At 39.7% G+C, this 16,391-nt stretch overlaps 1 protein-coding gene across 5 annotated transcripts in view; it reads left to right on the forward strand.

Annotated features, from left to right (window-relative positions):
* Positions 1-14,040: 14,040 nt before the first annotated feature.
* LOC137605967 (disks large homolog 4-like) overlaps positions 14,041-16,391 on the forward strand; it is an 83,064-nt gene continuing 80,713 nt past the window's right edge. For 3 of the 5 annotated variants that reach the window (XM_068330951.1, XM_068330953.1, XM_068330955.1), the window contains exon 1: positions 14,089-14,114. Coding sequence is in view for 2 of the 5 variants with exons in the window: in XM_068330954.1 (XP_068187055.1) it covers positions 14,085-14,114 (30 nt within the window). In the remaining 3 variants the exon portion in view is untranslated. Of the gene's footprint in view, positions 14,115-16,391 lie in introns of all 5 variants that reach the window. The other 2 variants (XM_068330954.1, XM_068330956.1) reach the window with 2 other exon arrangements.

The raw sequence follows: 16,391 nt of genomic DNA on the forward strand, positions 1-16,391 counted from the left end.
GCCGCCTCTGCCAGTACCGTCATCCAGCTGCTCCGCGGCTTCTGATTGGACATCGGAGGTGTCAGTCACCCCCGGTACCAACAAGCTAGATTGTCTGCCCTGTCTTCTACTTTCTACGCATTTCTATTTTCTCATTTATTTATTTTTTAACGTCCCGAGCTGACCTCGAGGTAACGAGCAGGGAAAAAAACCGTGTTGGTCCAGCCGGCCAATCAGATTTAGTAGAGCGATTGCTTTTTGTTCATATTGTTGTTGATTTTTTTGTCATTATTTAGCGCCTTGAGACATATCCTGGCTGGCATAGAATAGAGCAGTAGTGGGTCATGCGAGACCCCCACCCACCCACAGCCTTAATGCCCCCTCCCTGTCTAGACAGTGACAGGTGTGCGTGTGTACGCACACGCGTGTGTGTAGTTTAGATCAGAATAATGAACCAGGCTGAAGTTTGTGTCTCGCGTTTTTCCGTGTGTAGTTTACTGGTGAGACTGCTCAGCCCAACCCTTACTAAAATACGCTTTTACTGACAAAAGAGGTCAACTGAGGTTACACTCATGCAGCCCGTTTGATACTAATCCACCGAGCCGGCTTCCGAGTTGCCGCGCACAGGTGTGAAAGACTATTTTTTCTTTAAGCTTAACTCTTGAACTTTGATTTCTCGGCCCTCCAGCAGCTGTATAAGAGAGGCAGATGTGTTCCTTCAGATAATCGCCATCTCTTTGAAGGACTCATGTGTCTAGTTGTGCGCGTACCGTGGTGAATACCCAGGACACTCGGTTGGCTGTGCGCGCCATCTGCAGGACTGCGACGTGGATTAATACCGCGGGTTCAACGGAGGACACCCTTCCGTCACTGCTTTGACCTACATTAACCAGGAACACCGTAGGAACTGCATAATCGGCATTAACACGTTGCTTTTGCCCGACAGTGCAATGCTGCAAGTTTCCAAAATGATTTGATAAAAGTTGGAATTGTAATATTTTATAAACAGAACGTTCAGACGCGTTATAACAATGTGGCGCATGCCTTCCGGGAACTGTACTTTAGATTCGCTTCATTATCGTGGCCCAAGCAGCAGCACGTGTGGGGAGGATTGAACGGAGAGAACATTTTGTTTTACCGCAGGAACGAGAGCTTAGCGTATTTGACCGGACGCATTGTCTCCACCATAAGACGCAAATCTAAAATATGCTATTTTATTTGAACATATACTTTTTTTCCCCAGAGCTTGTTGGTTACTATGTGCTTCCAATTTAGCAATTCAGCGCAATGAAATGAAGCATTTAAAATTTAAAACAATTTACGCTGCAATACATCCTTTTTCTTACTTGTGCCACATCTATATCAAATTAAATCAAACATGGAAAAATACAGCAGGGAAAGCAGAGCAGAAATATAAAGTCTCCATAAATATAGCTGACATGTTTATTACTAAAATTTTTGAGGTTTTAAGCTGCGAATAGAAAATGAGGGATTATAATAAATAAAAATTAGGGTTGTATAATAAGAGGGAAATCGTCACTGGGGATTGTGAACATCCTGGAGCTGTGTCACGATATAAAACAGTTAAAATATGATTAAAACACAATTAAAATAAATGAATAATTTAACTTAAAATATTTAGTGGCAAAATTGGTACGCGTTTGCTCGTAGTGTTAGTGGAAGCATTTCAGATCACGAGAATACTGTCTTGAAAAAGAGGTAAAGGACCAACAAAACAATGCAACAATTAGTATAGTATTTTTTTTATCTAATGTTTAATCGTATTAAAGAAAAACAAATTATCTTTCACAAAAAATGATGTTGGAGCTGTGAAGGATATTAGAAGATTGATTATTTTTAAATCCAGCAAGAGTTTTTGTGGACATCGATTTGGAACAAGATGTTCCCACTCAAACTGAGAACACAGGCTGGGTGATTGTTGGATTTGAACACCTTTGACTGACAGGCTGAAATAAGTTCAAGTGCAGCGCTCCTATTCATTACTGATAAATCCCTCATTAATTTTCCTGCTGATAAATACAAAAGTAAAACTTCTTATAACAAAGAACAGTTTAGTTTAAAAACATTTAAACAAAAAATAACAATCAAATTTGAATTTAATTTGTTTAGACATGACTGTTGCATTTGGAACTAACATTGCTTGTAAAAGAGAAGCACTTCTGTAATTAATATTTTATGATAAAACTCACTTCCTGCCACAATTAAAATATTCTCATGGGTGCCTTTCAGGAATAAACTATAATTTCACACTGGCAGGCCTAGTCTTGTCACACACAGCCTAAAATGTAACCAACAGAGGGCAGCAATTTGACTTGTCCTAACACATTTATTTGTTTAATCTCATTTATTGTGTTTCTGTACTGTTTACATGCAGGGCTTTTTTATTTCCAATGACCTCTAAAAGTCTGCAGGGGTGAAGGATTTCATCACTTCTATAAGAATTTTAGAGTAAACATTGTTTTTTTGGTGAAATCTAACAATGTACTGTGTTGGAATGAACAATCTGTATGTTATCGTACAGTTACATTTACCAAAATATATCAGTATAGTTTCTGTTCTAGCTAACATTTTAATATTCAAATCCATTCATTTGTGTTTTTTCTAAACTGCAGTGTTCTAATTCATGCAAAGTGACTTCCCTACAGGCTATTTGTTACAGACAGTCTAGACAAGTCATTGCAGGTCAGATAGTAACTTGTGCAAACTGATTTAGGACAGGTAGAAATAGTTCTCGTTTAATTTGCTGTGTAATTAAAATGTTATATCATTACAAAATGTGCTGTCTCATGCCAGTTTTTTTAATCTTGTTTTAATATATATGAAGAAACAAGTCTTGTCACTGCACTGCTCTGTTTATTATTTCTCATTGTTTAAATTTTCATCTTTTCTCTCAGTGTTTCAGTTGGAAACGTTTAAAAGTTTCATTTAAAGTTTCTGCCCCAGGTAGCAGTTTGACATCATATTTAGTTCCTCTTAGCTATAGATATTAGCTTAAGGCATTCAGAAACATTGTCTTAGAATTAGAGTCAATGTACAAAAAGTAGAAGGAAATTTTAAAAAATGATAGAACACTTTGGCATCCTGGGAATACTACAGCCATATACAGTGTGTCGCCTGCTGTATGCAACGCAGGAGTTCACTGGAGTGAATCTATATTTGGTCCCATGTTGGAGTGTCGAATATTTACCGTGACCATATTTGTGTATGGAAAACTCTTTTACAAGACTAATAAAAATGTCAGCCTTCCACACATGCAGCAGTGTGGTGTGGTTTTGTGTTCCTGTTCGTTGTCACACACAGTCTGCATAAACAGGCTTGTAAACCTGCTGAACCTACCAGCTTGGAAACACCACATTTCATTGTCACCATCGAATATTAATTTAGTTCATCTCAAGGATGTTTGGGATTAGAGTTGTTTTTGTTCTTGCTTGACAACATTGTGTTGCATCTTAACTGGTTGTATAGTCCATGAAAATTTCATTTTGGTGTTCATAGATGCCAAAAAGTAAGATACTGTACTCATTGCTGCTCTATCAGACTCAACCACAAAAATTTCAATAGAACTTAAGTTGTGTCACACCTTAAAACTAAAGTATGTTCCATAGCATTTGTTTTCATTATAACCTGATTGAAGCTTCCTGGCATCCTTTTACAGGTGTGTTCAGTGACCTCAGTCACATTCTGTAAAAGTTGCACACATAATGGTTTGGAGCATATAACAAGGAAAATTACTGTGTGTGTGTGTGTGTGTGTGTGTGTGTGTGTGTGCGTGCGTGCGTGCGTGCGTGTGTGTGTGTGTGTGTGATGTTTTGGATGCCGCCCAGCACCAACAACCACGCCGTTTTCTACTTCATCATACTTCACATAGTTTCAGTTATAAAGAAACAACAGGAAAGAAAACAGCTTTGTCTTGTCCTTTTGATTTCTCATGTTCTGGGAAGATAACATGAATGGTCATTCAAAGAAAAATCATGAACAAACCACTAACAGCCTTTTGTAATGCATAGTAAGTTTGCAGCAAAGCTCGCTTCTCAGTTTCAAAACTGGCTGCAGGTAGACACTTGACAGTACAGACAAAATCACTGCTTTCTTAGATATGCTTCTTTTTTTCAGTCATTTGCTCTTTGGTCTTAATTTGTCAATTATTGAGCTTAAAATAACTTTTTTTGTTGCTGTGCAGTATGTCAGTGACAACATTAGTACTACATGTTTCACTGAAACTCCCATGAAGTGATCACAGACAAATCAGATGTGAAAGAAAACTTTTTTTTTTACTTCTGTCTAGGTGTTATTAGACTGTAAAGAAACTACAGACTTGTACTTATTCAGGAGACCTTACATATTTCAGATGTGGGACATACTAATATGAACTAATAAATACACAGGTACATGTATTGATGGCTACATTTATGTACAAATATCAGATTATTATGTGCAGTATATAGTAAATGACTTGAACTCACAGTATTCTGTCACAGGGATGACAACAGGAGTAAGACCAAAGCCCTGCCTTGTACTTACCTTTTTTAGGAACACTAGGTGAGATAAATGAGTTATGATAATTCTGTCTTATCATGAACACAGTCCAAGGGGTATAAGTGATTAAAGGGCTTCTTTCAGCTCACCAGGGGCCCCGTCTGTCAGCCTCGTCGCTGCAATACAACTGTAACGAGATTTCCCAAAAAAATTCTTCCTCAACTCTATATTATGAGACTTCAACCTTACCTTTATTTTGCCAAAAGCATCAAAATACTGCATGGTAATTATGACTGGGTGGTGATGGCAAGTGTTATGCAGATGTCAGCTGTTAATGCTGTGTTATGTAAATCAGAGTTTTAATGGACAGCTTGCCACGGGGTTAAAAATCAAAAGAGCTCAAATTAAAGGTAAAAAAAATGTTACTTTATGTAAAGGATTTTCACAGTGAGCTCCAGGTGTTTGTATGCTGCACCCAGGGAGTTACTGGCATTTACCACCCATTGATTGCCTTACCTGAAACTTTGCCAAGACGTTCATTGTTGATTGTCTGAATAGGTGACTGAAACTCGGTGACTGAGTTTGGGCATTAACAGTTGGTACGAGGCATGTGAACAATGTCACATCAATGCAAGGCATGGAGTATGGCATCCTCCCTTTTGTCGTGCTGTTGACTAATAGTCACCTTATTCATCTTCCTCCCACCACCAAGGTTTATCACCAAACTCTACTGTAACTGATTCTTATGGCTGGGAATAGAAGCTGAACCTCTGTTGAGTGTCATTGTGATGGTACTTGGATGAAGTAAGAAGTATAAACTTTTGTACTCTACAACACATTGCCACATCCTCCATCTGCAGAGTATTTTTGACTTGGTATTTACATAATTATCATCAGTGGCAGTTATGCTTTTGCCTTGAAGCCTTTGAGGCTTGTGGTTTTGGCTAGTTAATATTATGGTATGGTATGTGAAGAGTGGAACCACTTATTAATGTTAAACAAGTATTTGACAAGTCATAAATTATCAGCACAAATAAAAACCTTAAAAACCCTAAATGTTCCTTTTAATGAACAAATGATGAATAACAACAACATTTTTGGGTGTGGCTTGTTATATTTAGCCTTTTATTTATATGCCTATTTGCACGATTGGCATTCCCCATTGGAACATTAAATATTCCTTAATTTGGAAAAAGAATTCAAATACTCGTCTGTATGAATTTGCTTCAAGGGGTGGATAATTTATTTAGATTCTGAGGAATGCAGTTAGGTGCTCTTTTTTCATCTTGATTCTCACGTCAACTTCGATTAGAAAATCTTCCCAGCATTTACACAAAGTTTTCTCTCTCATGAATGAAAATGTTTGCCATATCATCACTTAAGAAAAGGATGACTTAGGCCATTGCAGCCAGCAGACTCAAATCAGGAGAAGCATCTATCCTGACTTGTTGAATTAGTTTTCTTGTTTTATGTCCTATTGTGACAGAAAAGGATATAAAGTACTGTAGGTTAAGATCCATTAAATATGAATAATGCCAATATTATCATTCCCTCCAGGAAAAACACTTCCCTGCAATGCCCTGGTATCGCTCTACTGAAAGACATCTGGAAAACATTGCTTGGATTTTTGTTTTGTCTTTAATCTACTTTCCAAAAGTGTCTAATCTTGTTACCAAGTAGAATATTGTCTGACAGGCTGATTATGACAAAGGTTTATATCCTTCCTGTTGTCCTTACCAGACCACTTCTGCTTCCTTGAAATGCTGGTTAGCAGAATTTCAGCTGCATCACATTCAGACATGTTGTGGTAGTTGTTGCTCTACAATATTTACATGTTATTAACAAACACAAACTCTAAAATTGACGTTATTGTGCTATAGGTAGCTCATAAACACATTATTTTACAGCTTCCCATGTTGGTTAAAGGTTTCCAGAGTCAGCCAAACAAGCAATACAGTGACATGAGCTTTACCTGAAGCAGCTCCTGGAATTACAGTCATCAATCATTCTAATGTTTCTACCTGTGCCCAACTGTGACGTGTCAATATGTTTTCTGTGTGGACTGCCCTTATTTGATCAGATTAACCACAACATGACCACAGGGGAATGCACAGTGAGTACTGCTTTCCATTTAATAATATTGTTTTGTCACCATGAACAACATTAAAAGCCCATGTTATAAAGTAAAGTCAGACATTGAGTTTACAGTATGTTAAATATAAACCGATGTAATGTACTACTGAATATGACCAGGAGGTGGCGCTCAGGTCCATATAAATGACGACTCGTTCAAATCAACCAGACACAATGACCGCACTTGTCTGTCTGTCTATCTGTCAATCCGTCCGTCAATCCATCCATCTATCCATCCATACACCCATCCATTGATTAATCGATTGAATATATTTACACTTCTGGACTCCCGGCTGCTTAGTAATTGCAGACGTTGGGGGGGGTGGGGGGCGTTCATCACCATGAGGACAGGTCAGTGTGAGCGAGTCAGCTCTACTGGTGCTTGTCAGCATAACAAACAGCATTCAGGGACAACTGTAAACGAGGTGAGGTGGACGATCACACTCGTGTTCAGTGGTGATTGGACTGAAATGTGTGATTCCAGAGTCGGTGAAGCATTGTCCAACTTTTTGTCTGTTTTCTTGTTTGTACTAGATGCTTTTCACATTTAGACGGATTAGCAAGAATATTGGTGATGGGCCTTTAAGTGGACTTCAGCATTAGTTACTGCTGGAATGTGTGCACGGTACTGCCCACATCACATCACTGCAGCTTGGTGTACGTCAACCATCCTATCATATCAACAGATAGAAGGAAAGGATTAGGATTTTTTTCCTTTGCCTGTAATTATCAAAATCTGAGACTGTCAAGCACCTTTCGATGGTCATAAGAATGTAGTTAGGTTGGTCAATGCTATGTTGATCTAGATCCACAGCAGCAATGAAACAAAGGAAAAAACTATCTCTGGTTGTCAGTTATAGGCACACCTGCCAGCGGGAACGGAGCCAGATTGGTGAAGGTCTGTTCTTTTGAATGACTTGTCAAAATCTAACTAGTTTGACGAGACGTTGGGCAATGTTAAACAGCCCTTTAGGTTATTATAAACAAAATGTAATTCAAAAGAATGGGATGACTCAACATGACTGTGTGAAACATGCTGGTACATGTGGGAAGTGTGAGACAGGCTCTCTGAGCTGGAGAATTTTATCTGTGATCATGGGAGTCAGCTATATTATGCCCTTAAAAGACTGCAAACACCAGCGGTGCCGTGTGCACTGTTCACATGATTAACAGCAATATGTTGATTCAATCACCAACCCTCAAGGCCTCAAAAACGTATTTTACCATTGTGCTGTCAGTGGAGTGGTATTGACTATTAAACATTCAACATTTTAAGTGGAGTTTTTATCTGATTTGCGCCACCACAAATCCCAGGTGATCCCCACATGTCCATAGATTGATGAATGGACTAGCTGAGTTTTTAGATATTATAAGTCTAATAAATAGCATTATTTTTCCAGACTGCACAACAAATAGTCCCTTATCGAAATCTCAGTACAAATGCAATCACATGACAGGATGTGCAGTTTCAAGTAAACTCAGGACAAATTAAAGAAAAAAATCATTTTGCATGGCTGATTTGAGTTAGATTTAATTCATAGCTTGATAACACCCCAAAATCCTGCTGGCATGCACTGACAATAGCTGCTGAAGAGATTTTCCTGATATCACTGAGAGGCAAATGTTACGTACGTCAGCGGTTACAAAAGACCCAGTGGACGTCACAAATGGAACATCACCTCATCAACTGCAGTATAGCTGTAACTTTTAGGGCCACATTTAAATCTATGAACATGCGACCCAGTGAACAGCTGCCAAGAGTTTTACAATATTCTTCAACAAAACCAAAAAAGTGGCATTCCTCATGCAATTGTGCAGAAACCTGTGGGTGTCTCTTGGCCTTGACAACTCAGAAATAGTCTCTCAGTTTTTATGCCAGTGAATAGTATTGGACCAGGGAAAGGGGGATTCTGGTAAGTAGATGCCAACCAAACTAATAAATCTTGAGTATGTATGAAAAATTAACACATTGCAACTAAAACCAGCATTATAAAGAATATCTTTCATTCTGCTTACAAAAAGAAAAACACTTATTGCTGTTTTTATAAGTGACTGAAACATTACAAAGAGCATTTAAGGAAATCATGAAAGAGGAGATGAATTTCATGCAGCAGGTCCAGATCTGAATGTTTGTCTGTTTAAATGACCAGTACTTGTCCTTGGCCTACTTTTTGGTCAGAGGCACCACCATACATCTAAAAGACTACAGTTCTTTAAGGAAAGGGACACAGGAGGATGACGACAATGGATTTCTGGGTAAGTCCTCTTCACATCTAAGGTGGATTTATAATAACAGATATGTATAAATGTGCATCAGTGGAAATGCTTTCAGTATCTGGTCTGCAGGGAGAGGTTTTTCTCTTTGCTGCTTCTAGCATGATGCATTCATTTTCAGCAGCATCAGAATGCGTAAGTGTGTGGAAGGATTGTGTTTAAGACATGGTCCCTCTCCCAGGTAATTATCATCAATAATTGCCTGTTTTCTTTTAGCTCATGTTTGTGATGGTCGAAGCCCATTATCATTTCTAAAATTGGTAACATGTGCAAGCAGCACTGTAACATTTTTCAGTCAAATCAGCCATATTGGGGTGATCATGCAAGAGGAAACAGGTGCTACGTGCAGCATGTGGCTCTCAACTCCAACAATCACACAATTAACATACACAAACTCTCAGATTTGCCACTTCCAGTCTATGTACATAAAGGACTGTCATAGTAGCTAGCTTCATGTATAAATGGGAACACATACATAAGCATCCATATAACACGATTTACATTAAAATATTTATTAATATAACATGTTAACAAATGTAACACATTACCTTCTCATCAGGACAGCTTTCACATTTACAATTTTCTAACTTCAACGGTGGAAGAGGAAGAACACTTTCTAGTTTTGAATGTTGGCACATAAAGAACTTCTGTGCAAAACACCACAGATGTGAGAAGTTGCTTTAATTTATTATCTGTGACATTTACCAATAATTTTATAAACCCATTTTCTGTTGGCACTTATCAAGACTAGAGTAATCCAACAGCAGAGGAGCCAGACACACAGGCACAGTGACATTAAATTGCGGTGTGAAGCATTGATTACCGAAGTGTTTATAGATTTTGTTAGATTTCACAAAAAATGTAAGCGATTTGTTAAGTGATAAATTATTTTGCACTTTTTAATTTTTAAACATTATTCACATGATAATTTTTACATTGTACAGTTTATCTGTAATGCCTCACAAGCATACTGGCTAGGGAGTTCCTGGTGCTGGTGAGATGTAAGAAATAGGAGGAGAAAATAATTTTTCCATATACACATACATTCTGAATTTTAGGAGAGTTTAAAATAATGCTTCAGTTGTCTGACCCCTGAATCACTTTGTTCTTTTTATTCATTGTTAATTTTAAAGTGTCTCTTTGTGTTTCCTTAACTCCCCAGCTCAAAAATCAAGCAATTTCCGAAGAATGACCTGGTTTATTGATTGTGCATAATTTTTCAGCCATCATTGTTTTATGTCACAATCACTGCTGGCAATTTGTGACAGAGGCTACATGTAGCGGGATGTCAGTGTTCAGTGTGACATCACACATGTTGGGCAGCACTTCCTGACATTTTGAGGGTAAAAGGATTTCATAAAGCATTAACCCCTCATCTATATGATGCAGCTCTTATAGTTAGCTGCTAACTGCTGCTAAATGCCCTTCACTCCACTGTCTCGCTCCCTTAAATTGCATGTTGTACAGGCCCTTGGTATGTGTGTGTGTATATGTGTGTGCTCCAGCCTGTATGTGTGTGAAATACATTGAGTGAAAAAAGAATTTCCACACTGAGGGGCTAATGAAGTACCTTTAAAAAAAAAACGATACCAGATGTGGGTTGCACCACTAACTCATTCTTAGGAAGTTACACCTCTGTCCTATCTTTGCCTGCTCATATCTCCGTGTCTTGTAACTAAACAAAGAAGCAAAGTGAAGGTGCACGGGTTCTGCTTTGAATAGGTTGTGTAAGAGGGTCTGAAGTGCCTTGATTTTCAGAAGATACAGGTAGATTTTCTGCACCAAGGGCATTGAATTTTATCCTCCATCACTTCCACTAAAATCATATTAAAAAGAAGAGGCCAGTGAAATGGAAGATTAAAGCTTTCAAAAGCCTGTTTCAATGCACAAATCGGGTTGTAACTGCAGACGAACTAGCAAAAATGTGGATCCTTTCATAATAGATTCATCATTTTACATAACATTTCAGGAAATATTGGAAAGTTTTGTTTTAAACCCCTCAGAGACAACTTGGAAAACCAGGTTTGACCATTAGAGCTTGTAATTATAACCAGACTGATACTGGACATTTCAGTACATCAATGATATCGATATTTAAGTATTTGAAAATGTGTCAATTTACACAATGTCTGTGTAGGTTCTCAGTTATTCAGGTCATGGTTATCCAAAGCTGTTTAAATCAATCCACTGGACGTTAAGAGTTTCTCGAACATGTTTCACTTCTCATCTGAGAGGCTTCTCCAGAACTGACTTCTTCAAAACTGGATATTTGGACAGCTTCGGTGTCAATTTAGGGCGGCACGGTGGCGCAGTGGTTAGCGCTCTCGCCTCACAACACGGCGGTTCCGGGTTAGAGTCCCGCTCTGTGCGGGAGTTTGCATGCTCTCCCCGTGTCTGCGTGGGTTCTCTCCAGGTTCTCCGGCTTCCTCCCACCTCCAAAAGCATGCGCTTCAGGTTGATTGGCCGGTCCCAAATCGCCCGTAGGAGTAATTTGGGACCTTCTGCTTTCCATCTCCATCCTCCCCGTGTCTGTCTTTGTGTGTGGCTCTGTGGTGTACTGGCGTTGTGGCCCAAGTGTCCCCCACCTCACACCCTATGCCAGCAGGGATAGGCTCCAGCTCCCTGTGACCTGCTACAGCAGATACAGCGACATATGAAAAACCCATCAGCACACCCTGGTGGACAAACTATATCGTGGTTGTTCTTCAGCGTGGCCAGTTTCTGGAAATTACTGGCCACCATATGCTGACCTTGACTGAAACTATCAGTCTCTATCTTCTTCAGGTGAACATTTGTTTTTATCTGGTAGAAAATAACCAAGCGGTAGTGCAGGAGGTAAGAGTGCTCATCCTCTAATCAGAAGGCTGGTGGTTTGATCCAGTTGAAGCATCCTTGAGCAAGATGCTGTACACCATTGTGCTCCCTGGAGGCTGTAAAAGCTGTAAGGATTTCACAACAGAGAATAAAGTACCACTTATCTTATTGAATTATTTGCAAACAAATGCTTAAGCAGGATTACAATATGGCATAGTTTTTCTTTGGAGTGTTGCACTGTTAACATCATCTCTTGATTAAACATAAAAATATAGATTCAAGGCTCAAAAGAGTCACAGTAATAAAAGTCATTGCAGTCAAAAACAACCACATCATCCAGGACTTGCTTGCTAAGTATTCCATTTTTTGTGTTTATTTGTTCCCATTGTGAGCAGTGACATAACTAATTTACACCACAAAAACTTGTCATCACATTGCCTCCCTCCATTCATAATTTGAAATAGGCGTGTCTCTTATAAGAACAATCTTTAGTGGAAAAAACTTACATTCCTCAGTCATGACACATTAAACTGATGTTGAACACTTCCAAGTTATGTTTGGGATTGACTGAGTCAAAAATGGAAATCAGGTTTTAGAAAATTACATCAAATCATCAGAGTTTGAACAAGCTGTCATGTAATTTAGTGGAAGTGGATTATTTAAGGTAGCCCATTCTTGCATGTAATTACAGCACTTGCTACTTGTGAAAAACATGACTGCGGGTGTATTTATATCAGTGGCCATCTGTAGGATGTTGCCATCTGTGGAAATTTCGTGTCTCTGTTTGCTGTACTTCTCTTGTGTTTCGATCACCGCCTGAAGTCTTCACCCTAGGGGATTTATTTTTGTTCATCATTTCAAATTGTTTTATTGCTGCACCATCGCTCCGGCATTGTGTGGAACAGGAAAGTGGGGTAAGGGGTGGATTTGAACAATTATAGGGCCGATGATGCAAAGAAACCGATGCACACGTCCCCCTTACATGACCCTGAGTGGTACGCTCCACAGTCTTAAAGGCAGAGTGCACAGCTGTGCATACATTTTTACACCGTTGAATTGTAAGTTAAAATAATGATAGAGGAAGGTAGATGTTTCAGTCATTTATAATGAATGATTTCTTGGAGTTTCACAAGCAGATGGGCTGATAACAGATAATAATTACATTATAGCCAGAATCTCTCATTTTTATTTAGATATGATTAGTTCTCATCATTCTGTCCTTATTTAATAGAAAAACACACACAGGAGGTGGGTAATATATTCTGACAGCATCACAATAGCTGAAGGTATTTCCTTGATAATGATTTTTGTCAAAATGTGACAAAATAGTGAAAAAGATTTTTTTTAAAACTCTTAACAGCATTTATTTCTCTTCTTATGTGGCTGAATTCCTGAATTGCCTACTCAGTCCTCAGCACTACAACGGTAACCATATGACAACAACAGGCGCCACCTATTGCCATGGCAACAACTGCACCATTGCTAAGGCAACAGCTGCAGAATGCTACAACAAGCAAATCTTCATGCATTTAAAATCTCATCCCATCTAGTTTATGCAAACTCCCTTCTTTTTTGTGTGCATGTGATTTGATCTTTTCTCGCGGTGATGTCTTTTTCTGTGATGCATATGTAATTCACACTCTCCTCCTCAACACATTTCCTCTCGGTCTAATTCCTTCTGTCTTCACGCTCGCACGCGCGTGCTCTCTCACTCATACTCACGCACACAAACACACACACACACAGACACACACACGCACGCACGCACACACACACAGGCACACTCACCAGCTCTCCCTCTCCGTTTCTTTCTCCTTCACTGTCCCCTCCCTCAGTTCTTCCTCTCCACCCTCTGCTGTCTCAGTCTTATTCTCCGTTTCTCTTTTTCCCTTTCTCTCCAGTTTCAACCTCCCTCTCCCTTTTTTTTTAATCTACACCACTTCTGCTTTCCATCTCCATCCTCCCCTTCCTCCATCTCTTTTTATATCCACCGCATCTTTTCATTCTTTTCTTTTCATCTCTCTTTCGACTCGGAACAAAAAGAACGGATATACTCTCACCTTCCTTTTTCACCACTCTTTCTATCTCATACTAAATTTCCGAGACCACCCTCTAGCCTCTCCACTCTCTTTCTTTGCTCACTTTCTCAATTTCCCTGTGGCCCTCCCCCTCCCTTTTCATGTTTCCCCCTCCCTCTATCCTCTCTTTCCCTCGCTGGTTCAGTTAGTCAAAGAACAGATTCACGGAAGGAGAGAAAAGGGGGAAAGGCAGGAAGAGAGTGAGAGAGTAGGAGTGGGGCAGGCTGGGGAGAGGGGTGTGGGGTCTCAGCCCTCTATTGTGGGGGGTTGGGGGGGTTGAGATACACCCCAATATTTTTTCTAAGTAACATGGACTGCCTCTGCATTGTGACTACAAAGGTAAGCCAATTTGTTGTTCCTTTACTTTAGCGTGTTTGTGTGTGTGTGTGTGTGTGTGTGTGTGTGTGTGTGTGTGTGTGTGTGTGTGCGTGCGTGCCTGCATGCGTGCGTGCGTGCGTGCGTGCGTGTGTGTGTGTGTGTGTGTGTGTGTGTGTATGAGAGAGAAAAAGAGACAGAGAGAGGGAGAGAGAGAATGAGAGCGTTTGTGCCACAACTCTATGTGGAAGCAGAGAAAACGCTCTCATCCCTCTGGGATGTTTCAGTCATTCATTCTTCTTCATCTTCTCTTATTTGTCATTTGTGAGCTCCGTAGATTTCAGAACCACCTCAGGTTGAGTTTGGCTGTCCGACTGGCGTGCAGACAGGATACTTTGATATTCCGCTCTCTAATTGATCCTCGCCCACCCTCTGCACCTCATTATGTCAAGCCATGTCATGGTTTGACATCATACAAACGGGGGCCAGGTGACCTGCGTGGATGTAGTAGGAGAAGGAGACAGTTGGCATTCAGGTTGCTCGTGTTGGCTTTTGTGTCACACAAGAGATGCAGGTTTTGTTTTGGAGAGGACGTGTTGATCTCCTCGTGCTTTCATCTACTCCATTGTTGGCACACATATTGGTGCCCACTGTACATTTGTATGCATCTGCTGCACATAGAACGCAGGACATGATTGATGCAGGATATCATCCACATGTGCTCCACGTCAGAGCTTCCGGAACCTTGCAGATGCAGCCCCAAAAAGATGCCCCCGTAGACGAACTGACAGATGAGCAGTGCACTGAAGCATCTGCATCTGAATGCAGTTTCTGGTGGGAAGTGGTGAAATAATGTGGGAAACAGAAATACACACAGAATAACTATTACAGGTGTGTTAAGTTGCAGATCTTTTCAAAATTATACTTGGAATCAGTGTGTGGGAGTAGCTGAGTGCAGTTGACCACTTCAGACGTATTACATAAATAAACGTGTGCTTAATTGTTGCACATTATATTCATTTACTTATAAAACTCAGTTTCCTTGGCAACAGAGCTTTATGGTAAGTTAGACATAGATAGGGGGACAAATGAAGTCAGCATGGAGACGGGATTCTACACTTTTGTGGTTTAAATGAGAGAACATCAAATCCATTTTACTTTATCTGATGTGAAAAATTAAAGGTTTATTGTGAGTCTCATTCCATGGAGTTAACATCCGAGCTGATGAGTGCCTGTTGTATCCTGATAGGATGCAGTGAGAAATTCTTCACAATGACAACGTGGAGGTATCTCTGCTCCTCCAGCATCTCATTTGTCTTCATAAGTCACTGAATTTGCTGGAAGAAGAGAATAAATGCACTAAAATACCACATTTGGAAACAGTGGATATTTCAACTTGTAAATTTGGCAAAGGAAACAAGAAATTAAGAGACAGATGGTCGGTTTATCGATGCTAAGCTAGCACATAAAGGAATATACTAACTGACAGAGTAAGTACTTGATTAACCTCTTCCTCTTATGCTTCCTTCTTCCTTCCAATGCCTACATGTAACTTCAAAACACTATATGACACACCTTGGCAAAACTAATGTTTGGTGTATATAAGCTAAATATTCTCCAATTTCACTTGATGTCCCCCAAAAACTGTGCATTTCTTTAAATGTGGTATTAATTACGTTTCATGGCTGGCTGCATTACAGGTGAGGAGTCTGTGTTGCCGTCATGAAGCAGATGATGGGTGAGCGGCTCCTCGGGTGAGCTGTTCCCTGACACCCACGTGCTGTAGGTTATGAGAACAATGCTGCTGGTTGTGTGCTCAAGGATTTGCAGTGTGGGCGAAGCCATAGTAGTCCAGTGAGTGACGAATATGTGATCTCGCTCTGTGTGACGCGTCAAGATGAACTGAGATGCCACTGTGCCCATCAGTATAACCAATGCCACACAAGTTAGGGAAGGGTCTTCTTTAATAACTGAAATAGCATCTCTACTGTACCATTGTGTTGGAAACATTGATGGAAAGTTGGTTGAAACCTAAAATCTCATAAAAAGAGGTCTCTTTTGATGGAAACTGAACTTAAATTAATTCGATTCCTGATGCTCAGCACACATCATGAATCGCATGCTTGCTTAGCGGTGTCCTAAAGATGATATTGATTATTATCATTTAATGTGTGTTATTGTGTTCTCTGTTCTGTCAAAATGTTTTTCATCACACACTGTCAGCCCTGGTCATTAAAATAGTTGTGAAGGATTGATAATACTGGTGTATAAGCTGCTTCGATGCTACCTTGAAGTGAATTT

Source organism: Antennarius striatus, chromosome 13, assembly GCF_040054535.1.
Source record: "Antennarius striatus isolate MH-2024 chromosome 13, ASM4005453v1, whole genome shotgun sequence".
Classification (NCBI taxonomy): domain Eukaryota; kingdom Metazoa; phylum Chordata; class Actinopteri; order Lophiiformes; family Antennariidae; genus Antennarius; species Antennarius striatus.